The sequence below is a fragment of the Galleria mellonella genome, unplaced genomic scaffold (genome assembly GCF_026898425.1).
Source record: "Galleria mellonella isolate WM207_F2 unplaced genomic scaffold, CSIRO_AGI_GalMel_v1 utg65, whole genome shotgun sequence".
NCBI lineage: Eukaryota > Metazoa > Arthropoda > Insecta > Lepidoptera > Pyralidae > Galleria > Galleria mellonella.
In genome coordinates, this window is record NW_026442138.1 from 13,906,117 (window position 1) to 13,933,838 (window position 27,722).

A 27,722-nucleotide genomic window follows, 5' to 3' on the forward strand; every position below is an offset into this window, starting at 1 on the left:
GTATAATTATTTCAGTATGTTGCTATAATTATGTCACATATTTTTCACCACATCTGCCCTTCATACGCTTTCTGTTTTCACCCAATGGTTAGCTGGTAGAGAATGCAATATAGCATTAAGCTCGCCACTTTAGTTAGTAAAGTTTTATTGTGCAATATATATAATATATATATATATATATATATATATATATATATATATATATATATATATATATATATATATATATATATATATATATATATATATATATATATATATATATATATATATAATATAATAAAATGATTTATTCTATGCTGTATTTATCCTTAGTTGAAGGTTGCCATTTTCCATCCAGATGACCAATCAGGTTGTTTGTTATTTCAAGTAAAACAAAAATATACTTACTTAGATTTGTTTACAACGGTCCTATCACAATTTACTAGTTTTTTCCCATAATGACGTCCACTTTCCATCAGGTGAACCGTCAACTTGTTTGCCATTCTAAGTTGCATAAGAAAAAAAAACATGACCTGTAATAAAAATATTATGTAAACGATTATTCCTGATAGTAGGTTTATGCAAAATTTTATGACAATTAGTAAGACAACATACAAATCATCAAAGTGGAAAACTTTTTACACCTTGATGGTTGTGCCGCTAAGTTAACAAGCGGGCTCATTTTCACCATTATAATATTAATAAGGACTAAACAGTAGAACACAGAGCACAGTTGTCATGTTAAATACCTAATTTATAGATACAAAACGGGGGCAATTCAAAGCTATTTAATTAAATTACAACGTGTGGGTTATTTCAGCTAAAACACGACCTTCCTCGTAACTCCAAATTGTTTCTTCAGTTTGCTAGTAATTCCAAATGTAAATTGGCAATTTGGACTACATGACGATTTTCAGAACAACCAGTGTTATGCTTAATTTATTCAGCTGATCAATATTCAATAGATTTGAAGACGCTGAGCCTACGATGAATGGATATGATCGTCTTATGCCGATAGCATATTAAGTGTTTGATAGTAGGGGAATTATTTAAAATTAAATCCAAAATGTTCTAACATATAATTTTAGAACTTTATACAACTTCTTCTTCTTCGAGTTTCACTCCTACTTAATAATCTTAATCAACATAAGGGCAGTCCTAGTCTTTGAAGCTGACGTTTTGAAGAACGGTAGATGGTGCAACTGCCAAAACGTTCTCGCAGTTTCTTCGGCTAGAAGAAGTTCTTTTATTAGCAATCAGCGTGAATTTACTGGGTACAGAGGAATAACACCTGAGTCCTCAGGAATGGCAACACATGGGGGTATCATGGGCGAAACAGTATACTCTGTTATGTCCATGGTACTGCTCATGTCTATAGGCGACGGTTGCCACTTTCCATCAGGTGGACCCTTAGCTTGTTTGTTATTCTAAGTTGTATAAAAAAAAATCTTGCCTTGGATAGTTAGTTGGAGTATTCTGTACTTTTAATTCCTCATGTCGTGACCGAAGTACAACATTTTCTAATGCTTAACTGTGTTCTTAAGCTCCAACTTTTACCTAAGCCTATCCGATACTTTAATATTTGTGACTCGGTCACGCCATAAGATTTTTAATATCTGTGTATACATATTCGACCATAATAGGAAATAAGCATCAGGCTTTTTGATGATAAGTGCTTGTCGACTACTATCGCCACCGCCGGTTCGCACCTATACTGCTCAGTTTGCTCTCACTTATCAGGCTATTTCTCTGCTCAATTCTCTGATTTCTCAGCAGCCAGATATTGACATATTTAATGACAAAATGGATAGATATATTTTTAAAATGTTGTACAAAATTTGTAAGTTTGTAAAATAAATCTATGGCTCACTACACGTTTTGGGAGACTGTAAGTGTGGTGAGTAATTTTCAAATAAATAAATAAAACACCAGAAGCAGAGAGAAGGGATTATTATTGATTTGCATTAGTACATATTGCTATCAATATTGTCGAGTCGATCTCCATCAATCCTTCTTTGAAAACCATTGTATTTTATTGTAGAATGTGTATTTTATTTGTATTGATTGTGTATTTTAAATTGTATACAAAGAAGAAGACACGGACAACTGTTGAACATAGGCCTCTCCCTTGAGGGAGTTGTTACCATACTTGGCAGAATAGATTGGTAACCACAGTTAGGCTTTCGTGGTGTTTTTAGAGAGATGCCCATCTCTCTACTTTTACATTTCCTCAGTCGTCTCTTACGACGCTTACGGGGAAGGAAGTCAGTTTTAGGTGAGTTTTGCCAGTAGTTGCCATGCTTGGCATTCTGATTGGCAACCGCAGTTAAACTTTAATCATATTTTGAGAGAAACGACTCTAATCTATCTACCATTAAATGTCTATAGTCTCCTCTAAAGACACTCATGGGAAAGAAAGGGACGGCATGAACCACCAAGCAAAAAAACAATACGATATCAAAAATAAAAATTTTTTAATGAACAATTTCATTAGGAAAATCATATTTAATATATTAATAACTTAGCAACAATATTCAATAACTTAATCTAGTTACTACATTCTACAGAAGCCGCTGTCGGCTGAATATTAAATAGTTTTAAACATTAATATACTAGGTATTTCAACTTCCTATTGTTATGTTCAACAAGCTGTGTTCATTCACATGGTAGTCGAAATTAAATTGTTACTAACACCATCTAGGTGGTATTTTCGTGAATCACACATTCCTTCTTGATGACAAATTGATGACGAATAAATTTTATAAAAAAAAATGTTTTAAAAGTTTGTGTATAAAAAAAACTATGCACACGTTTACAAAACAATAGTGTAACCATTTACTTGTCTCGTTTTTATAATTGCATTGACAGTCTTTCATTACGTGGGTACGTTGTACTGTCTATGAAAGAAATAATAAAAAATATAAATTTTTAAAAATTTTTGTAATTAATAATTGCAATCTGTATCATTCTTTGAAGAGAAAAATGAAGAGTTTTCATTAATTAATTCATCCATCCATCCATTCAATCATTCATTTTCATTCCATCAAATAATAAACAATGTGTTTCGGTTTGAATGGTGGGATATGGCAGTGAATTTACAGGGTACTGAAGAATAACACCTGAGTCCTCAGGAATGGCAACTCATGGCGATATCATGGGCGAAATGGTATACTCTGTTATGTCCATGGTACTGCTCATGTCTATAGACGACGGTTACCACTTTCCATCAGGTGGGCCGTAAGATTGTTTGCCATTCTAAGTTGCATAAAAAAATCCAAGCTCAGATTATGTAATTCACACACAATTTAGAACACCTGCAATGCCGTAGGTGTTGTGGGTGATCATGGGCGGCGGTAGTCACTTACCATCAGGTGAGCCGCATGCTCGCTTGACCCCTGTGTTGTAAAAAAAAATTCCAATCCTACTACAACTACGTCTATTTTTTTAATTCAAAACTTTTGTCGTTTGTTTTAAAAAACTTCGTCGGTGTATACAAATACGTTACGTAGTAACGCAGTGTTACCATTCTATTTTTATTCATTTACAAAATTTTATTCACGGACTAAATGTCCGTTGTGAGTGCCTTAATTTTTGTGCTGTTTGCTGCAAAATGCAAAGCGAACATTAATATTCAACGCTTCGAATTATCATAAATATGAAATTGTGATTGGAAGAAAATGTATTCATTTCGAATTTTAGTTTATTATTAGAAAATTCATATCAATGCTATTATCTGGGTAATAAATGATCAATGAATGTTCTGGTATAAAATTACTAGGTTCAAAATTTACAACTACCACGGAAATGTCCTTCTGGCCCCTACCACAATACCTGGTCTATTTATTATTACCGGGATAAAAATATCTCTATAATTGGAGTAAATATAACTATACATATGTATGTAAATATACATAATTATAATATAAATTAATTTCATCATCATTATTATCATCTTCATCATCATTTCAGCTATTATTTATTTATTTGTTTTTTTTTAATACTTTATTGTACACATTAGTTATAAAAATATGACAGTGGTAAACAAAAGTACAAAGGCGAGCTTAACTCTGATAGAGTTTTCTTCCAGCAAACCCAAAGTGGAAAGGAGCATCAATATCAGCGGATACAGCAGTGTACAATTTTTAAACAGCCAACATTAAATGTTGGCTATTATCCGTCCACTGTTAGACATAAGTCTCCCCCATAGACTTCCATAAAGAACGGTCCTGGGCCACCTGCATCCACTGACTCTCTACAATGCATTTGAGGTCGTCACTACACTGCGTTTACCCGTATGCGGTCGCTACTCAAGAATCTTTCTTCCCCATCGGTTGTCGGTTCTTCGAGTTAAGTGACCAGCCCATTGCTACTTCAGCTTGCTTTACTTTCGGGCTATGTCGGTTATTTTAATTCTTTTGCGGATATACTCGTTCCGGATTCTATCACGCAAAGAGACTACGAGCATAGCCCTCTCCATAGCCCGCTGAGTAACTTGTAGCTTTTGCATACGGACAATCGTGTAGGACCATGTTTCGGTTCCATAAGTCATCACTGGCAACACGCACTGGTTAAAGATCATTCTCCCTGGAAACTATCGTGGTTAATTCCTGATGAATTCATCATGATGGGCTAACTGGCCTGTTTTCATTCTCATCTATCATCCTTCACTGGTGCTCCGCCAGCGTATTCCGTTAGCGCAGGCGTAGTTACCATACCATTTTCACAAAAAAAAAAAAACATTCTTCTCATAAAAAGAGAATTTCTATTAATTATATTACAACCAAACAAGGATTGTTAAGTTTCCGATAGTATTCTATTATCTGTGATTTGAGACCATATGTCTCATAATAATATACCATTGGATGGTATTTATTAAAATTTTCTTCACAAATTATATCTGTGAGTTTCAATCTAATATATAAAATTCTTGTGTCGCGGTGTTTGTTATCAAACTCCTCCGAAACGGATTTACCGATTTTTATGAAATTTTGTGTGCATGTTGGGTAGGTCTGAGAATCGGTCAACATCTATTTTTCATACCCCTCAATGATAAGGGTGATCCACCTCTAAATATTTCATTTTTATTTTGTGACAATTTTTATTTTTTATTTTATGATGATTTAGTATTGAAAAATACATACAAATTCAAAGTTTTACGCTTTTGCGATCAACTCCTGTTTTTTAATCGCGATTTTTATATGCCGCAATAGATTTACAAGATAGCAATCGAATATAATAATTGTAGTAGGATAAATTTTCATGTATAAAGTTCTCAAAACAATGTATATGGTAAAACAACGTTTGCCGAGTCAGTTAGTAATATAAAATATGAGTGTAATTACAAAGACACTTTTTATGTGACTGTTATGAGAATGTACATAAATACACCCACTCTTGTAAATTTGAATCCGATGCAGTAGGAGGCGAGACTACTGCGTTTCGGATTTAACTTTTATTAGTCGATAATAACGTAGTTTTACTATCAACTTACACCTTTTCTCATACAGCTTTGGTTACCTAATGTTGTTTGTCTTTATTTATTCCATCAACCTTCAAGAAAAGATCAAATTTAAAAGGCCAGCAATACAGCTGCAATTTATCCGGTCTTATGGACGCTCATGTACGGCCAATAGTCAATTTCTTATAAATGAGCCACTTGTATTGCATTAGAAAACGATATTAGAATAAAAACAATTCACACAACATATGTATTATTAGAAGAATTACAAAATTCACATAGACAGAGCAGCGGGAAATAGCTACTCACTTCCAATCTTAGCAACGATACTATTTGGAGAAAAAACTTACTCAAAGAGAAAATTATAATTAAAATCTATTTAATATTTATATACTGCTATATCCATAGACAAAGGGAACGAAGTACGGCGCTGTTTTTCTTATTAAATTTTCATGTTTTCTTATAAATAATAGAGAAATCCCAACTCCGCACCCGCAGTCGGTACGCGCAAATACAAAATCCGTTAGTAACTCAACATTACATAGGTTCACTTAAGGTTATTTATTCTACAATATTTCATTTAATCTTACGTAGCTAAATTGTTAAAATTTAAAGTTTAATTTTTGAATATTTTTATCGGAAGACGTATGTGAAATCTTCTACTTTTTCTTCTATATCTGCTTTTGCTGTTACCCGGGATCAACTTTTTTAATCATGCAGCGCCATCTATTTCTATTGCATGCGTCCTCTTCTACAAGATTTAGCTGTTTCATAACTTTATGAAATGACGTTCGAGGCCTTTCCTTTCCTTTTCCTTTGTATTAATGGAAAGGCTTTTTCACGTGAAGTGATGATGGATAAATCTACAAGCGTATTTATTTATTCATTAGCCTTTACGTATTGATTTATTCATTATTCATTACCACGGTGGCTGTCTTTCAAACAAGTGTCACACAACTACAATAACGACCTGTACCATTCTAGGATATTGACATACATTCATTGACCACAATCTAGGATATCCCATGTTATAACAGACCAGGCAACGAAAATCATAACCTAAAACACCTACACTGCATCCGTAGAGTTGAAAAATTTATTTCTAAAATTTACTTGAGAAACAAACCCGAGCCCTAAAGCAAACTGCCTACTATTATATCATGGGGTCATCGTCACGATTTTTTTATTCTTCTTATAATGCCTCTCCACCTAGTGAATGTTGAATGGTCACAAAATCTGTCCTTGTCCTTTGCAAGATGGAATAATTTGGCTGCACTCGCAATGTCCACTCCTGGATACTGCGGAGCCAAGCACTTTCTGCAATTGATCCTTTTCCTGCTAGCAAGATTATCATTACAACAGCTATATATATTATCAAGTTCGGATGAAAAAAGCTCACTTGATTTCAGCACGCTAGTGTTAGTAGAATCGCGACCTGTGATATCTGAAAATCCGTCTCGGTTTCTTTTCTTTTAAAATTCTCAATTGCCAATTTCGTGGTATTTCATTGTACAGAATATTTAAGTACCTGTATATAGCCGTTTTATTGCCAGTACTTGTATCGGCGTGATAAAGTTTGTTGGACTCATTGAGTGTATAAAAAGTATTTATTCTAGTTTTCTTATTTATTTTAGTACTATCTATTTTTTGCTTGTTTGTTGTTGATATATATGTATATATATTAGTATATATATAATCTTTTTTTTTTCTTAATGTTCTCTACCCAAAGATTGTCTGGAGGAGATTGTTTAGCGATAAGACCGTTTTTTGTGTCAGGTCTCATTAATATTTACTGTATTTGTTATTTTTTGCTTAGTGCAATAAAGTGTAAAATAAATAAATAAGTAATGAGACTTTATCACACAACAAGTTCTTTTACAGTCATCCTAAAGAAGAACATGATGTTCATTCTGAGTTATTTAAGTCATTTGGCCATAAATGTGTCTCTGAGCTTTGATGACTTCGGCTCTTCCGTTATATTATGTATTAATTGCAGAATACTATTTTATATTCTGATTTATTTGTTAGTATTTTTTCTGAACCTAGTCTGTATATAACTATTTCTGTTCTACAGTATATACATAATTTACTTACGTCATTGGATATAATATTTATAGTATTAAAATCAATATTAACTACTTCGCCCACATTTAATATATCATCTTCCAATCCTTTGGGAGTTTCTAAAAACAACCCCTATATTCCGGAAATAATTTTAGTGAAAAATATCAAGTTTCCAGTTACTTTTATTCAGACTCTGCTTTCATATGTCTGTTAATTTCTACATTTTTTTATAAATAGCCTTTTTTAAAAAGAATATTTTAGCAATGATCTTGCGTATAAGAAGCCTCATTCCGTTTTCCTGTTTTTTCTCTATTTACAGAAATCAAAGGTCAAAGCGAAGGTTGATCCTTTAATTTCATGCGTGAAGCTCACTTCTTATTTTTGCTTGGCACTTTGAGATAGCTGTATTTGATGGTACTATATTGCTTCGGATATAATATTAGAAAATTAGAATTAAACATGAATTTTATATGGATTTTAGAATAGCACTATAATTTACTGAAATTAAATTTATAAAGGAGGACAGGAGGGTACCGGCACTGCCGGAGAATCCGTCCCTGAGTGCAACTCAGGCAGTCCCATCGTATCTGGGGGGGACAAATTTCTCATCGACGGCGATGCGTTATGCCACGGGTCACGTCATGTCTCCCCTGTATCCCCAAATGGCAAAAAGAGGGCAAAGGAATGCCAAATTGCAACGATGAATGTTTGTGGAGGTATGGATAGTAAAATAGACGAAGTATGTGAGATGATGAGTGAAAGAAGAATTGATGTATTAGGAGTAAGTGAAACAAAAAAGAAAGGCTGCTCTATTACTACTTATGACCGATATACTGGGTACTGGTCCGGAGTTAATGACTCTGAAAGAAGCAGCCAAGGAGTGGGAGTTATTTTGTCAGAGAGAATGAATGCATCTGTTAAAGAATTTGAATTTGTAAGTCCTAGACTCCTCTGGATACGACTGAAAGTTGGTTTGACCCGTATTTTTCTCCTTTGCGCTTATGCCCCGGATATGTCCAAGCCACCAAAGGTCAGGGAGGATTTCTGGGATAGTGTAAGGGAGATTATGACTAAATGTAAGGAGAATGAAAGAATTATTTTGATAGGTGATTTTAATGGCTGGGTGGGAATCCGTCGCGATGGATATGAAAGGAACTTAGGAATGTTTGGAGATAAAAGAGTGAATGAAAATGGTGAAAGTTTATTAGAAGTATGCCTGGAGAGAAATCTGGTGGTGACTAATACTTTGTTTAGTCACAAACTGATTCATATGTATACATGGCAAAGGCAAACCGAGAGAAGTATGATTGATTTTGTAATTGTGGATGAACGATTGAGAGCGAAAGTGAAGGATACAAGAGTCTATCGTGGTACGAATGTCGGAACTGATCACTTTTTGGTGATATCGAGAATAGGTGGCTTATTCAATAAATGGCGACATCGTCCACGTGTTCGTATGTCAGAAATAGAAAGAGTAAGAGTAGAGAGACTGACAGAAGAACAGGTTCGAAATCAGTATCAAGAAAGATTGAATGAAAGATTTAGAGAGCTACTGAAGAAAGATAACTATGAGATAGAAGAATTTTGGAAGGAATTTAAATGCGGAATCTTTGATATAGCTACTCAAGTTTGTGGTGTAAGTAAGAGGAAGGATGTTAAGATGAGAATGAATGTATGGTGGGATGGCGAAGTGAAAGAAATGGTGGCTCTAAAGAAAAAAGCATGGATGGATTTGTTAGCTACCAGAGCTAATAAGAGAATGCAAGGTAATGTAAGTGACATTGAAAAAATTGCAAAAGAGAAGTATGATGTAATGAAAAAGAAAGTTAAAGAATTAGTAAGCAAAAAGAAAGAGGAATGTAAGGATGAGTATGAAAGGAAATTCTCTAGAAATTTTCGAGCTAATCAAAAGATTTTCTGGCATTTAGTTCGAACAGCTAGAGGTAAAAAGAGAGATCCGAAAATGGGCGTGATAAGGGATATGGATGGTAATGTTATCACGGAACAAAAGGAAGTCTTAGATCATTGGAAGAGATATTTTGAAAGTTTATTTGAACGTGGAAGTGAAAGAAAGAATGTTGAAAATGAAATAATGGACGAAGAAGTTGACAGTGAAAGTGATATAAGTATGGATGAAGTAATGAATGCAATGAAGATTATGAAATTTGGTAAAGCAGCGGGATTCGATAGAATATCTGCCGAAATGCTTAAAGAAGGTGGAGAAATCATTGTAAACCTGCTGTGTCTGCTGTTCAATAAATGTTGGCGGTCCGGTTGTGTTCCAGGTGACTGGAGCAAAGCTGTTATTGTGCCACTATATAAAGGCAGCGGGTCACAGCAGGAGTGCAAAAATTTCCGCGGAATAAGCCTTCTTAGTGTTGTAGGCAAATTGTATGCTAGGATTTTGATTAAAAGAGTGATGAATGAGACGGAAAGTAAAATTTGGGATGTGCAAGCAGGGTTTCGAAAGGGTATGGGATGTACGGATCAAGTCTTTTCCTTAAGGTGCATAACAGAGAAAACCTTAGCTCAACATGAGAAGGTTTTCTGCGCCTTCATTGACCTTGAAAAGGCTTATGATAGAGTGGAGAGGAATGAACTGTGGTCAACACTGGCAATGTATGGGGTGAGCAGCCATTTGATACGGGCATTCAAATCTTTATATAAGGATTCAAATGCCTGTGTCAGAATAAATGGAGTCTATACAGACTGGTTTGGCATTGAACGCGGTGTTAGACAGGGCTGTGTAGCGTCTCCTTGGCTGTTCAACCTATTTATGGACAGTTGCTTGACCGATTTGAAAGGATCTAATTGTGGATTCAGGATGAATGAGTCTCTGTTTAAGACTCTTTTATACGCCGACGACCAAGTACTTTTTGCATCGTCGGAGTATGAATTACAACAAATGGTGACTATAATGAATGAAGCGTATGCAAGAAAAGGTATGAAAATAAATGCGAAGAAGACGAAGGTAATGGTTTTTGAGAGGAATGAAAGTTTAACGGCATGCCAGATTATGATAGGAGATGAAAAAGTGGAGCAAGTGAGTGAGTTTCTATATTTAGGTTCTTTGTTTACGAGGGATGGGAAGTGTGAAAGAGATATTGAGAGGAGAGTTAAAGCGGGAAACAGTGTTAACGGTGCACTGCTCTCGATTATGTCAAGTAAAAATGTATCGAGCAAAGCTCGCCTTGCTATAATTCAAGGAGTACTGACACCAACACTCATGTATGGAAGCGAATCGTGGGTATGGCAGAAGAAGCATGAAAGTAAGATAAATGCTGTACAGATGAGAGCTTTGAGAAGTATGTGTGGTATTACTTTAAAAGATAGAGTAAGAAACAGTATGATTAGAGAGAAGTGTGGACTGAAAGTCGATGTAGTGACCAAAATCGAAAAAGGAATGTTGCGTTGGTTTGGTCATTTGGAGAGGATGGATGAAAGAAGAATTACGAAAGAGATTTATCGAGCAAGAATGAATGGAGATGTCGGTAGGGGCCGCCCTAGACGGACGTATGTCGACCAAATAGGCGACGTGCTGAAGAAGGGCCAAATTAAAAGTACCCGTAACCGACGAGCGTGTATGACAAGATTGATGAATGTGGAAGAAGCGAAAGAGGTTTGTTTGAATCGAAGCATTTGGCGTTCCATTGTTTCTGCCTACCCTAATGGGAGACAGGCGTGACAGATATGTATGTATGTATGTAAATTTATAAACCACATACATGACACTGATCAAAAGGTGAAATTAATGCTTAATAGCATTCTTTATCAGTCAACCTTAGAGAAAAACAAAGAAAGAACCAAGCTGGCATACGATCCCTGTAAATTACTAGATACTACTCGGATTATAGACCCTAGAAACATGTCGGAACATCCACTAATTCAATGATTTCATTGATATTTTCTCAATTATCAAAATAGGAGCAAAACTAATGATGTTGAAAACAATATGTGGCAATACTGATTGTGATAAAATATAACTATATAATAATGGTATTTACAAGGTCAAGGCCACACCATTATTGTTTAGAGTCCAAGTCACCTATAGAAGCCTAATATGTAACTCATAAATTGTACAAGTCAAACAATCTAGTTCCCATTAAGACTGGTTTGAATTTCTATCAAAAGAAGCCATTTCGTATCACGGTTCAATGGTCAAAGTAATAAACGTACGAAAGGCTTTGTACCAACCAGTTTCAAACTCGCGATGTTGTTTTGATTAAATTTTCTTGTTCTTCAAACTAGCTGCGGATAGTAGTGAACTAAGAAGAAAATAATGAGTTCCACACAAACACACTTCTGGATCTAGAATGTGCAATAACCTGCAATTTCGTTTTAATTAAAACTGTAGGTACACACACATGTTATAATATTATGAACGTTAAAATATTTCAACCTAAATATTTAGATGGCGAAAATGTACAAAATACTAAAACTGTTATAAACTCAAAGTTAAATGAGAATAACATCAGTCTGATACCCAAATTAGGACACGCTGCATTATGGGAAACCAAACAACCAAATTTTGAGGACACATTCTAGAAAATCCATTTTATTATTTAATTTAAATTATGCTGTAAGCTCTGTAAAATTTTGCCTACCTCGTTAGAGATTATAGTTGTGAACATATTTACTTATTTTAATTTAAAAAGCTAATTTAATGGAATAATATACGAATTTGGACATTTATATGGGTCTTCATATATATAATTTTCAAATTTTTAACGACTTTCAGTATTGTACAGCTAAATGACATAAGTAAATATAATCTTGATTTTGAATGTATTGTTTTTTCTTTGCTATGCAAATAGTTGAAATAAGTCGTTGACCTTTATATTCACCCTTTTTTTCGTACATATTCATAATTTGTTAGTTTTTATTAAAAAAAAAACCTACGCAAAAGATTCACATACCTGGAAAATACGCAACATCAAACACTCTGTCCCAGCTTAAATTCTCCTACATTTCACGAACTTGAGCACTGCGTTATTGTCTACTCTCATAATCTTGGAACAAAGCGAGAAGAAACACGACTCTTGTTTACGGCTGAAGAAAATTATGTTCTACAAGTCAACACGAGTTTTATTAATATTCTAATACATCTTACAGTATTGTATGGTTTCTTTAGACTTTTAGTTTGTATTTTTTTTTAAAGCGTTGCAGAATATTCTACAAGTTTATACCCTAAAGTTACATTATGTTCGCTTATTAGATATAATAAGAAAATGTAAAATTTATTATTTAATAATTTATCTTGTTTAAGTAAATTTATATTTGGAACGTTCCATGATACCTTATTAGATGAAAGGTCGGATGTTGCAGAGAGTTAATGAATGCAGGTGACTCAGAAACATTAAGATTGCTCAAAAGATAGTAGCAGTGAAGACGAGGATTCTTCACAGTTAACTACTACGGTACCAGGCATAACCACTCATCTTACATTTAATCTTTAAATAAAAATCTACCAATTTTTCGTGAAAAAATTATAAAATATGCCAACATCTTGTCCATTTTGTGAACTGAGTATGTTTTTCATTCCCGACAATTGTATTGACTTCATCCAGAATCTAAAAATTTGAAACAACAAACATAATAAGTTTATAAAATTCTCATTATACATATATACCTATACATTAAAAATTTGCAATAATAGAATAATATTTAAAACCATAAAACATTTAAAACTTAATAAATTAAATTAATATAATACTTGATTAGCATTCCTAATCACCGAGAATTAGGAAAAGCCTCTTGCAATCACAAATTGGTGCCCCGATGTGGTTCCGATTACAAACTGTATTACGTAGGCAGTGCGATATGCTCATATTTCGTTTGGGATTAAACTTGTCAGAACTTTGGGTTTAGAGTTTGCGGTCTGATTATGCCCAATCTGAAAACAAATTGGCTCGAACGATAAATGCGACATGTCCTATTAATTTATAGTTCACGAGTAGATTCGTTTTATTATAACTCAATCGTTATATTATTACCTATATTGAAATTTTATAAAAGCATCTAAAATTTTAATTAATTGCCTTATAAGTATTCGCCATAATTTCAAATGGGGTAGTCAGAGACATTTTGCTGACTGTTGCAAATGTTATCTGATTCCAAAAAGACGTCTTAACTTGAACTGTATTTTTAAACGACGTTAAAAAGGATAAAGTTCTAAATTTATTTGAAGCTTTTTTTTTATATTACGTAGTATCTTTTACAGTTTTGAGATGTTTAATAATTGTCTTTCATCCGTTTCAGTATTGGTTCTTTCAAATTTTGTTACAATTATATTAGATTTTTTTTATGGGACACAATTATTATTTGTTTCTGTGCGTATTATTTTCATCATTTCTGAAATGATTTTGTTAATTATTTTTTCAGTCGAGGGAGGTTATGCTATCTTGTAGGTTTATCCGTTTGTTTTTTAACATTCTAAATTATTATTAAAAATTCCAACGTGCCTATTTGAAACAAAACCATAGTATTACGGTTTACATATTACTCCAGAACAAAAACAATTAACAATACGTCATCAGAACGCTCGGCCTTTATAAATTCAGGCGTGATTCCTCGGCCTCTGACTTGAGACTTATTTTATTAACATAAACATAAATTTAACTTGTTTTCCCAACTGAAAAATCGTAGCCATTGAAAATATTCGGAGCGAAACCCAGATGGAACAAAAGGCGGTCAAAACAAAAGCCTCTAGCCACTACAATAAAGAGAACCCTCTCGGATCTTTGCCTCCTTACCTTTTTTATTGTTACCTAACCTTTTTCCGTTGATCCACTCTCATTTAATAACCTTTTTTGCAATGTAGCACATAAAATAGGATTTTACAACTCGCCGCGTACCAATTTCTTCTGAAATGATGTTCCTTTGATAGATATAGCAGTTTGTTTGTAATATTCAAAGTTTTGAGTACCAGATATTGCTTTTCTAACATCAAGTGTCTACGCAAACTTTGATGAAATTTGGAGGTCTGTTTAATTTGACAATGGCTACGTGATCGTTATAATATACATTTGGAAATTTGTCAACTTCAGGCAATTGTTGTTTTTACCTTATTTTTGTTTGTCTTTTTTTTATTTGTAAAGTTGTTAAAGATACTTCAGATTATATCCGAGTTGTTTATTTATAATAATACAATATAATAATTTTTACACGACTTTATATAAAAGTCAGATACAGGACTACGTTCTATGGGTACCCATATCTTATTTTTGTTTCTAACACCAAATAGTTTAAATGGATATATTTTGGGTTTGAAGGAATACAGTAATGAAATTAAGATCTATTAGAATATGGCACACTTTGAAATCAACTTCAAACAGTAATATTTTCGGATCGAAACATCGTAATCTTCTGACCAAAAGACCAGCAGCACACCTGCAATGCCTCTGGTGTTGCAGGTGATGAGCTTATGGGCGATGGTAGTCACTTACCATCAGGTGAGCTGAATGCTCGTTTGCCCCCTGTTATAAAAACCCTTAGTGTTTATGAATATCAACTACCTTAAATACCACAGTTCCATAATATAGCATGAACACATCCCTGCAGGAAGTGGTTACCACTTTATAACCAGTGGAATGTCAAATTCTTTGCCTTTCCTTCAAATTCGTGCCCTTTACAGGCAAATGCAGTACAGGAGAGAGAAAAGATAAAATAGTTCAGGACTATTCTTTATGATAGCGATTCAAAATTTTTTAAAATATTTGTAGTCTTGTAATATTTAATTCCTTATAATTGTTACTTCATTTCATACTGTATAATTATGTTGAAACAAATGCTGTGCATACCTTTAAAAGGCATGTGCATTAATATTGTATTGTATTTACATACATACATACACATATCTATCACGCCTGTCTCCCATTAGGGTAGGCAGAAACAATGGAACGCCAAATGCTTCGATTCAAACAAACCTCTTTTGCTTCTTCCACATTCATCAATTTTTTCATACACGCTCGCCGGTTATGGGTACTTTTAATTTGGCCCTTCTTCAGCACGTCGCCTATTTGGTCAACATACGTATTGTATGTACATATTGTATTTAATGTTTGTTATATATATTATAATGCAATATGCTGTTGGTGTACCTTTAAATAAATAAATAAATGATAGTCTGTATAGACTGTCTTCAAGAATAGTCTTATATGTAGTAGAAGGTCCTGGCATAGAATAAAGAATATGAAAAAAATTTTTTCACTAAAATAAATAATATAATATAATAAATAAAATAAATTGATATGTGGTCCCAGCATAGAATAGGCCACCCCTTCTTACCTGTGGGTGTTATAAGAGGCGACTAAAGGAGCTTATGGTGAAGTGATGGGCAGCAATGTTAATTTTAAAACATTACCAAAAGCCAAACTGCGGTTGCCAAACCACCTGCCAAGCATGGCAACTATGAGAGCTATGTTCAGCAGTAGACAGTTAATGGCTGATACATACACAGAAATCAGAAATTAAATTAGACAATAATGATAAATTTTTTTAATCAGCTCCAATAAAATTTTATGACGTTTTAAGTGGATTTAAAATCTTTATCCATACTACTCGATTAATTAATAATAAACTAAAAACAAGTTTGTGATTTGGCATACACTTCTATCGTAACGTACTAGCGTATCAGAAACACTAATAAAATTAAGTAAGATATTATGCGATACCTTTGATGTTACCGCTGGTTAATTTACAATTTGGTTTGATACTACAATTTTAATCTAAGGAAAGTACTCCATTTACTGGAAAATTTAATAGAGTTTGTATACTATTAAATTAATTTTTAACATAGATATAGATTTTAACAAATTTAAATTAGTTTTGGCTAAATACTATTCGGAATACCAGAGGGAGGCTTTGTATAAAAGTCATTTGCTTGGGCATTTCAGTCTCATTCGTGTTTCTACCGTGAAACAGTTGTGTTTGCAGGACTGTGTTTCAGTTTGAAGAGTGGAATATGCCAGTGAATTTACAGTGTATAGAGGAATAACACCTGAGTCCTCAGGAATGGCAACGCATGGGAGGTATCATTGGCGAAACAGTATACTCTGTTATGCCCATGGTACTGCTCATGTCTATAGCGACGGTTACCACTTTCCATTGGGTGGGCTGTCAGCTGATTTGCTATTCTAAGTTGCATAAAGAAAAGAAAATTTATATCGAATAATTTAAAGGATTGACGAAAATAGTATTGAAAGTGGTGTTTTCCAAAATACTTAGTAAAACGATTTGCTATTAACTACTATATTTTATACATGCAAATAGTTTAGCGCAGTTCCTTATTTTAATTTTAACACTATCGCCACCAGAAAGTATATAAAGTGTATAAACGACAGTGTATAATGAAACCTATAGAAGACACCAATGAAGATTATAAATATAAAATGTAAAAATATACCTTCTATATTTAACTACAATATGCTTAATTTTCACAAATGTCGAACTCCTCTATTTTTAGATAAAGAAATCCTCTAAACTAGGATAATAAATGTATCTGTAAATCAGCCAGCGTTAAACCTTGTAAAGTCAGATATCACCCAGTAAAGACGAAATAATTCGGCCCCCTATAAAAACGCGCTAAACCCATCCGCGTCTCCCCATCTAACATTCAGGGAACTGTCCAGGCATTAGTGCACGAAATTTACGCGCCATTTTATGTGCCACTCGAATTTCAATGAAATGGCTACACTATACCCATCTCCCTTTGCCTTAGTGTAATAAACGGATTTATCCACCAAATCCTTTCTGTTTGACTACACGCTCGGACTCCGACCTTTTTCGTGAGCATCTTTTTTGAGGAGGCGATAATATTTAGCGTTATGTTCAGCTGACGGAGTTGGTTGCTTTGATTTTATAGGCTCTCATTCAAATTCAAATTTTAGGCCTTAGATTCTTATAGTTCTTTTTTAAGAATAGAAAACAGGTTCACGCACACATGATAGAAAACAGTAATTGCCCATATAGATAATAAATAAATCATGAATCAGTAATAAAAAATCTATAATAATATGTTTAGGACTATATTTGGTATACTTGTCAAACGATTTTGGGATGTCTTTTTTTGATTTTGGCTTAAAAAAGAAAAAAGAATTCTACGATTATATCGCTTCTAACCGACAGCAACTAGTAATTATACAAAATTCATTCGAGACCAATACGAGAGCAAACACGATCGACATCGATTCAGACATATCGCTTAAAGAATACCCAAAAAAAGTACAAAATTAATATTAAATTGACAATTTTAAAGAGGTTAGTACAAGATCATTATAAAAAAAAACTCTGTAAATAAAATAATAGCTTTCTCTTTCCAGTAGAGTGTGAAAGTGATTACCTATAAATATTTACTCAAGGTCTCCGCGGTCACCGAACGACCTATTGGATTCGGTAACTCGATATTCTGGTTTGTAACAAAAAGCCATTTATTTGATTAATGTATTTTTTACATAATTACTAGTTATTACTTGTAACTTAAGTGTGATTACAAGGTACTGAGACATAACACCTTAGACCTTAGGAATGACAACGCGTAAAGAGTGTCATGGATGGCAAAGTATATTCTGTTATGTCCATGCTACTATTTATGTCTATAGGCGATAGTTACTCCTTTCCATCAGGTGGATTGTCAGCATGTGTGAATGATCTGGATATAAATACTACATGTATATCAAATTTTATGATAGCACATAGAGCGATCAAGGGTCTTAAAGATAAACAAACAAACTCATATAAAATTTTTAGTAATGATAAATATATTCGAAATGCCATTGCAATCCATGAATACTGCAACACCAGAAGAGATGCTGCTCGTGACGAGATTGGAGTCAAAATACACAATAATTTCACTGTCATGTCTCACATCATTCCTCATGTGATGACGGTATAAAAAAAATAGTAATACATGTCACTTTATTACGATATGTCAATAGCCAGATGTTCATTTTAGGATATCTAATGCTATGTGCAACGAACATCTGAGAACAGCTCAGAACACATACCTGAGTCAAATCAGAAAAGTTCGTTTTCCAAATTGGCTCGATCGAGAATTGGAACTGAGATCAAGACAACGATAAGGATTGTGCCTACCACTCTACAGCGAAGATTGGCAATATGTTATATTCCTGCATATTCACAGCATTTCATAAGACACAGCTATGGAAACAAAGTATAATACACTATTAGATGGGAAGAAGACTAAAAAATCTATCAAGTTCAATATTACTGATTAAATTAACCACGTCTCAAAAAACTTCTATATATATATATATATATAGTGATCAAACCCTTTCGTATTTGCTGATACAATTTCAGAGGATTTAACTCTAGTCAACTTAAAAACCTGGAAAGACAAGGCAAATATGGAGAGAAATTTTGTCGTCGTATAAATAATATCCCCCGTCTAAAGGCCATTATAAAGTGCAGACATTGATAACGAAAAAATTTTTACAAATATCCACATAAAATGCGGATAAAGGTTCACATAGAAAAAACCACGGTAAACAGTTCGTGCAACGAGCTAAACGATTCCGTTTAAGCAACTCCGTATCCCAAAAGTAAAATAAATGTTAATTTTATCCTAAAAACAGATCATTCAGATACTCGAACTTTTAGCGGTTCCACGTCCCAATTCGGAATTGATTTTCGTCAATAACACCATTTTCCATTGTGTAACATTTTATTCGTTGATTTATTCGAGAGCCGCCGAAAACATTTAGAATTTTCGTGACCTGAAGGTAAATGTAATTCTGTGCTGACAACCACCGTTCCCTCTTCCCGATTGAGATTAAAAAACTTTTCCACCAAACTCTGTGGTGGGGTAGAAAAAATATTAATGAAATTTCCAGAAACCACGGCCGATGACCGAAAGGAAGGAAGTTCGTCAAAGTATTCTCTCTGTTACGGATGGGCAATTAAGAAATTCAATTTTCAGTAACTTTCTGGGAGTGTTCCGATTGTCTATTTTAGTGATGTTACAATGTTGCTTTTGATTCGATGAGTACTATCAAATTTATTCTCTGAATATAACTAAGTAAAAACTTACCCCCTTATTTATGAAAACATCAAACGTCTCATAAACTAATTTGAACTATTGAAGTAAAGTAAGTCCTTTTCTTTTGCGCTAAATTCTCAATTTGTTAGAAAGTAACTAAACAGTCTTATAGTTAAAATAGGTTTGTACGATCTTTTAGTTTTTATCAATAAGGGGTTATCATTTAATATTTATAATTTAAACAGTAGGTTAGAATGAATAGACTATATAAATATGGCGATTAAGACAATCAAGTGTAATGTGTGAAAAAAGCTGGATATGTTTATTGACAAGATATATTTAAATAAAAAATCGCAAAACGAATATAAATCTACACGAGAGTAAACGCTATGAATTGCAAAACAGAATGATAATAATCGATTCAGAATCGACAAGAAAATATCGAGAAAAACACAAACAAATTAAGATGCTAGTCCTTATTGAACGTCACAAAATATAACCGGTACTTTTATATAAGTAGAGTAATAAAGTCAGCATGGACCTCAATAAAAACTTCTAATAACAGATATGAGGCCCTTCCTTCGGTAGACTCGATTAAATACTATAAATCAGTTCAAATGCTTCCGAAAGTACTCTCCGATATCCTCATCACTATCTATGGACTTGATTAATCCTACTTCAAAAGAACCCTCGGTTCTAACTGCACTTGTTTTTGCTTTGTCATCGCATGTGTAAAGGGTGATCGGTCGTTTGAGTCTGGATTTTTACAGAATTTGCGTTTTATTCAAAGGTAATGAGACCGCTTTAATGCCGATATTTTATACCATAAATGCGAGGCGCAAATCGAATCTTTATTGTGTATTCGATGAAAATTGAGATGCATAATTTATTGCTTTTGAATTGAATGCCATTGAACTTGATATATTTTATCTTACTGCTAAAGAAATGAGAGTAATTTTTTGTGTTGTTTGTATGTGTGTATAAATACATACTCTTTGTGCGACGTAAGATTTGAAAGACTCTATAGATTAGGTGAATGAGTGTCGTTAGATTCAACGTAATTGTGTAAGAGTGCTTTTTTCTGTACTAGATATACCAGCAATTTTGTATGAAAGAGACATACTTATTATATGTGTACATTTTATTCTCTTATTAATACATTCATATAGCACAGAGAACAATCCAGAACAATACAAATATAGATACAAAAAAGTTTGTATTTTGCAAGAATAGAATCTGCAGTCTTTCAAAAGTGAGGCAGTGTGTTAAACCCTTATACCACCAAGATCATCAATACAACAATAAACTTTCAAACCCGCCAAAATTATTTTTCTTTATAAAGACAATGTTTCTTAAACTGAAACACAGTTAAATCCTGTTTACATGTTCGGCTCAGGGTTGTCACTAATGAATAAAATTATTGTTATAAACAGGCCGCAAAGTCAGGAAACATAACACTCGTGATACCTTTTGTTAAGTATTTGGCGGGTTAACTTTCCGGTGTTTCCAACTCATAAAATGCTAAACTTCTAAATGATTGTGATATTAAATACTTACACAATATAAACCATGGAATAAGTAAATGGGGCATAATTGAAACAGTATGATTTATTTCTTCCCCCGTGTTTCTGAGCATCGTTTACCCCAGAAGGGTTTTAGCAGAGGGGCCCTGAGTTATGGCCGTTTAAATTCTTTTTTCTTTGTTACCGTTGTGACTTTCTCACTGGCGATAAAATAGATTACACCATTTGTCTTACGCTGACCGAGTAAATTGGTGCACTTTATACTTATCTGATTTTGGGTGCTTATTTATTAAATTTAGACATAATTATAAATTTACTCTTACCCCCTTATTCATAAAAACGTCAAACCACAGCTATTGAAGTGGTTTTCATATTTTTCTTTTACGTTAAATTCCCAATTTGAAGTACAATGACAAAACATTTTAATAGTTAAAATAGATTTACAAATAGGTTTTGGTTTTCAAGAATAAGAGGGTAACATTACATAGCAGTGTTACTAACTTAACCTATTCTGAGCTTTAGCACTTTTTTCATTTTATCTTCCTACTCTCAAATTTATTATTTTTTTTATTATACGAAAGTGGCAAACATGCATATGAATACATCCATCTGAAGGTAAACGGTCACCGTAACCTACGGAATCCTACAACACTAGAAGTATTGCCGACCCTGAAGAAACCTTTATACACCCGTTTTGAAGAACCCCATATTGTAGTGTTTAAGGAAAACCTTTACAGAGAGCTTCTTCCACGATCTGAGCGTTAGAGAAAGGAAACTCCTCTGAAATGCACTATACGTATCCATTTGGATTCTAGCGTGTGAAGATGAATCAAAGGTAAAGAATAACGTGTCATCCCTAAATTATTGCTAATCTGGGTTAACATAATGAAGGTAAATGTGAGTTTATTTAACGGATTGGCGCGTTAACCGCTCAAATAATCGTTATAATATTTATTAAACACGTATTATTAAGCTACAAAAGAACTTAAGTTACTGTATCCCCGTCATTTAATATATCAAGAATGTGAATAAAACCTAGTAGTGGAATAAAAGCATAACAAGGTTAGAATTTGACAGTGTGGTTCCAGCATAGAATAGGCCATCCCTTTCTTACCCGTGGGTGTCGTAAGAGATGACTAAGGGACGGCGAGAGATGTACAGCAACGTCTCTCTTAAAAGATCTCTAAAACCTAACTGCGTTTGTCAATCCGCCTGCCAAGTATGGCAACTACTAGCAAAACCTCCAAGGGGGATGCTTATGTTCAGCAGTGGACAGTTAAAGCCTGATATGACGAAGATGAAGGTAAGAATTTATAACAACAACCCAACACGACTTTCACCACGCCATATTCACTTTATTTGTTAGTTCAAATACTCCGTTTCTCTAATATTGATTTTACCCGATTTTTTTTACAAACCGTATAATTTCCCCATGAATAATACATGACTATCGAATTCCACATGATATTTACATTGTGAGTTTGTATTGCGTTTAACTTTGTTTGTTATAGTAAAAGTGATCAATTATAATGAAATAATTAATTGGTTATACATACAATGAATATCTACTCAACTAGTATTTGGGTGGAGTTTTGGATTAAAATAACATATGCATATTAAATGTATGTATGAAGGTGAATTATGATTGATACTATTGCTCTAGTATTTATGGTATGATAATAAGGCAATGAGTAGTTTTCGTTGTTAGTTTTGCCTAAATATTAAACTAGGTAGTAGCTTTTTTTTTTTGGATAGTTAAATAAGTGCTATGTCTTATCGTTTAATGGTCATTTCTTTTAATCGATTTTAAAAAGATGGAGGTTACAAATTCGTTTGTATTTTTTTTACGTTTTGTTACCGCATAAGTTCGTGAGTTATAAACCAAATTGGATAAATGTGTTTTTTTTTTATCTAAAATAATGTACTTACCGATTGGTCCCGTAAAAGTTTTATCAAAATCGCTTCTGTAGTTTAGTTTTTACATCAAAACACCTGGATTTGTTACAATAGACGTCTATTTGTTTTTTAGTAGAACACTGTCTTATAATACTTTTTACCTTATGAACAGTAAAAGTAAAAATCATTGGAATTTAGCCGATACCAAAACATTTATGTACCATTTTAAACTACGATAAAAATACTGCGAGCGATCAATCAAATTATTTCGGGAGTTGTCAATAACTGGTACTAGCCGCACCATTGCTGACGATATACTTTCTCGACCTCTATGTGGTTTTCTCCGGAAAAAATCATGGTTAAATCCTACAGAATGTGATTAATTGAATAAATGAAAACTAATGTTTGAATAAAAATACAATTACTTAAAAAAGTCGATAAAAAATTGAAAATGATTCAACACAACAAATAATTTTGTTTTTTATTTTTTCTTAGAAACTAAAAAAAAAATATTTAATAACGATTATGCTAATTTACTAATTGCAAATTAAATATAATTTAACGAAAATTATATTCTAAAAATTATTGGGTGCAAAGAATTATTAAAGGAATTTTTCTATACCACGTAGGTGGCAAACAAGCATATGGCCCGTCTGATGGTATACGATAATTGTAGCCAACAAAACCACAAAACCACCAAAAGTTGAGGGCACCTGCACCTTAGTATATGAAATCATAAAAAAAAACTATAAAAAATAAAATTATTCCGGTCCATTTCGAAACTGTTTAATCATGCGACAATTATTGGAATATTTCTAAAAAAAAGAAACTAAAAAAAATTATGTAGGTATCTACGAATGCTGTTTACAGGTGGGGAAAGGGATTGTTAGTAATGGAGACTGAGGATCCCATTGCTAGCAATATACCCAACCAGGTCGACCTCCTCGCGGCTCCCCCTGGAAACTATCATGGTTAATTCCTGACGAATTCATTATGATGGGCTAACTGGCCTGTTTTCATTTTCATCTATCACCCTTCACTGGTGCTCCGTCGGCGTATCCCATTAGCGCAGGCGGGGTTACTATTCCATTTTCACCCATCAAAAAAAATTGCTATTTACATATTATATATTCTCAAATATATATTATATTATAATGCCCAAATTACAACCGTCATAACTTTGCTTACAACCTCAATACACGACGATCATTATAAATGTAACATTCAAAGCGATATATTACAATTAAAATTTAATTGTTTACTGGCAACACATTTACCGTTTGGAACACGTTTTCTAGCGTCGATTTACGTAAACACCAATTGATACTGGCTCAGACCGGATGCACATGTATGTTTACATCTGTTCGCATCTCATTTATATACTCGTAAATCAAATAAATGATAAAATGAACTGTCATCGACTATAATTATGCATATTTTAAATTCTCCCATAATATCGAGCACGCATGCCCAAGTGTGGCAACATCGTAATTATCTGTCAATTTTTAAATAAAGAATCGAATTATTTCCTACATTTTTTTGATTGATTTTTAAAAATATCTCTTATAATACAGTTAACAGTGAACTCTTTAGATTTTTGATAAATACATATTTACCCATTTACCCACTCACTACTTCCTATGCCACTGCATTAGGTTGACTGGAAGAAATCTCTTTTAGAGATAAGTTCGCCTTTGCTAACATTGTTATTAACTTATTGTTGTTACTGTATGTTTTAGTGCAATAAAGAATATATATATATATATATATATATATATATATATATATATATATATATATATATATATATATATATATATATATATATATATATTTAGAAATGAATTCAATATAACAGTTCAATTTTTTTCTGTTTGTTGGCGTTTTTCAATATAAAAACGGGTGAACGAATTGTGACTATTAAACTAAATACGTGTCAAATTGAATAGAGTATTGACTCTATTTGACAACAGATGGCGTTAATAAATAAAAGTGTACAAAATTGCGTAAAAAATAAGTTTATTCATCTATTCATATCAGTTATTAACTGTTCACTGCTGAACGTAGGCCTTCATCATAAGGGGGGTTCCAGTAGCTGCCACGTTTAGCAACCGGGTTAGCAATCATAGTTAGATGGAGGGGAAGAGATTGTAAGTAACGAGATCTGACAGGGCCATTGCTAGAAATATACCCTAATAGATCGACATCAGTTCCTCTTGGAAACCATCGTGATTAGTTTTTGATGGGCCAACTGACCTGCATCCTCATGTGCCATCCCACACTGAAGTCTCGCCAGCGTATACTGATAGCGCAAGCGGGGATACCATTCCATTATCATTCATTAAAAAAATCATAGACTGTTGCTGAGGTTTTAAGAGAGACCATTTGATTTGTCCATTAAGTTCCCTTAATTACCTTTTATGACACCCATAAAAAAGAAGGGGTGACCCATTCTATGTCGGGACAGTCAACGGCAAAAAAAGCTTATTATTTATTTTATTAGTACAATCGAACGAAGCCGCGGTAACAGCTAGTTAGAAACATAATAATGGCACAATCTTTTCATTACAACCCAATAAGGTTCATTGTAACATTACCCTAGTTCTACATATTTTAATATGGCAATTTACGTAACTACTACCCTAGTAAACAGCCAGGTGTTTCGCCTTAAGCTAATATGAATAACAACACGAACGTAGTTTCAACTAATGCATGTACTATACTCGTTGTAACTATATGTCGTTTCCTATATCCGTTTGGAATGGAATCAATTGTCAGTTTCATTTTGACATTAGCTTTTACCTGCGACTTCGTCTGTCTATATATACAATTTTCTATACCATGTAGGTCCTTCGTTTACCCTAGAAGTCGTAAAAGGCAACTAAGAGAGCTTAGAATGGATCAATGGGCAGCAGTGTCCCTGCCAATCCACCTTTTTTTTTTTTTTTTTTTTTTTTTTTTTTTTTTTTTTTTTTTTTTTTTTTTTAACGTCTGGAAAATGCTTTATGCAGACCCATACACCTTATGGGAGGTGAATGGGTACTGTGGGAATTCCCCTGTAAGGCGGGGGCGTACCCACTAAAAACCAGACGATATACCCTCGAGGTGCCATATGTCGGAGACATGGGTTCGCTTTCGCACTCACCACATCTCAGACGGCAGCGACCCGCCCCCAGATGGTAAGAACAGGTCTCCTCTCTCAAGATAGGGTGGATGGCGTGCTCACCCTACCACTCGGAGGATGCGCCGGTATATTAGCACATCCCCCAGGACCATTGGGACAATACCTTCCCACAGGTATCACCCCGGCCCTAGTGGGGAAGGAGGAGGGGCGGAACTGGGCGCGCCCCTCCTTCTGCGTCTGACTCGTCTGCGGCGGATTGACGGTGCGAAAGTCCTGCCAATCCACCTGCCAAGCGTGACAACTACTGGCAGAACTCCCAGGAGAGATTATGGGAAAGGCTATGTTCAACAGTGGACAGCTAACGGCTGATACTTGATATATCTTCAAATTTACCCTCCATTTAGTATACCGTCATATCGTTTGCCATTTTCAGCAGTTTTTTTTTAATAACTTCAAATAATACACCTACAAACGTTTACGTTACATTTAAATGTACATTTACGAGTACAGCAATTAACATGCACATACTAAATGGTTTTAGTGTGTGTATTTTATACAGTTTAATATTAAAGTGAAAATATAACGCAATAATTCATTAAAATGGCCATCCAATGAATATGGATACAGGGATATCCGTGGTAAAGAATTCGCTACACAAAATTAAATGTGCTAAAAATAAATGTGAGCTAAATAAAAGTAATATTTCGCGGACATATTTAAATATGGCGCTGGTATTAACAATTTTATCCATTTACTTCTGTTGACAGAATTTTATGGATGGTTTTTTTTTATTATTTGTAGTATTAAAGGTTGTTATTCGTTCACGATGAGTTCCAAAACCACTCAATTAGATTTTTTTTACAACACAGGGGGCAAACGAGGGGGCATACGGCTCACCTGATAGTAAGTGACTACCGCCGCCCATGATCACCCACAACACCAGTAGCATTGCCGGTGTGCTGCCAGCCTTTTAAAAAGGAATATACTCTTTTCTTGAAGGTTATGTTGTCGTATCGGTTCGGAAATACTGGCTGCTGGAAGTAGAGATTAGTAGAAGCTTTAATGAAGTTTTGTAAATGTATATTATTTGTTGTAACTACAGAGAGGAATGTTTTTATTCCAATAGAATATAGGCCTCCTTTATTTAGGAAGTTTTGGCAATGGTTTCCATACTTGGCAACAATAATTTGGCTTTTGGAGATATTTTAAGAAAGACGCTGCTGCCGATCACTCAACCATAAGTTCCCTTAGTTGCCTCTTACGACACCCACGGGAAAGGAAGGGGTGACCTATTCTACGCCGGGAAACACACGGATATGTATGTATATATTATGAATATAGATAAGAAGTGGATAGTGACATATTTTATTCCAACTGTGAAGTTTAAACATATCAAGTTAAATATTAAAAAACTCGCTTTACAAGAAAAATACAACCAACAGGGTAATATCTTTAATTGTGTTAAGTACTATTATAAAAGCTATTCCTCTTGCAGTAACAAGAATATTATCGCGCTGACCTGGCGAGTTTGTTGTAGAATTATGTTTCTTTTGACCACTGTAATAGAGTTCAGATATCCTCGCTTTCACTACGGTCAATGCCTAAGATATACACCAACGTGGAAAATTTGCGTTCCAGCCCTTGAATAAGAATGAAGTTTTTGCACCTGAATTTATTAAT

At 33.8% G+C, this 27,722-nt stretch overlaps 2 protein-coding genes across 3 annotated transcripts in view; both read left to right on the plus strand.

Annotated features, from left to right (window-relative positions):
- Window positions 1-27,722, plus strand: part of LOC113510254 (hemicentin-1) — a 418,868-nt gene that overhangs the window by 167,993 nt on the left and 223,153 nt on the right. The window lies entirely within an intron of this gene.
- Window positions 8,205-26,283, plus strand: LOC128201939 (craniofacial development protein 2-like). The gene is made up of 3 exons (XM_052900370.1): window positions 8,205-8,874; window positions 9,433-9,492; window positions 26,216-26,283. The coding sequence occupies exons 1-3, from the start codon at window positions 8,205-8,207 to the stop codon at window positions 26,281-26,283; spliced, it is 798 nt and encodes a 265-aa protein (XP_052756330.1).

Excerpts from the sequence above, each read along its gene's own strand:
- LOC128201939 (XM_052900370.1), top strand. The coding sequence starts at position 8,205 with ATGAATGTTTGTGGAGGTATGGATAGTAAAATAGACGAAGTATGTGAG. Across the intron at positions 8,875-9,432 it reads GGATACAAGAGTCTATCGTG|TTCGAACAGCTAGAGGTAAA; the intron begins GTACGAATGTCG and ends TCTGGCATTTAG. Across the intron at positions 9,493-26,215 it reads CGTGATAAGGGATATGGATG|GTATCACCCCGGCCCTAGTG; the intron begins GTAATGTTATCA and ends ACCTTCCCACAG.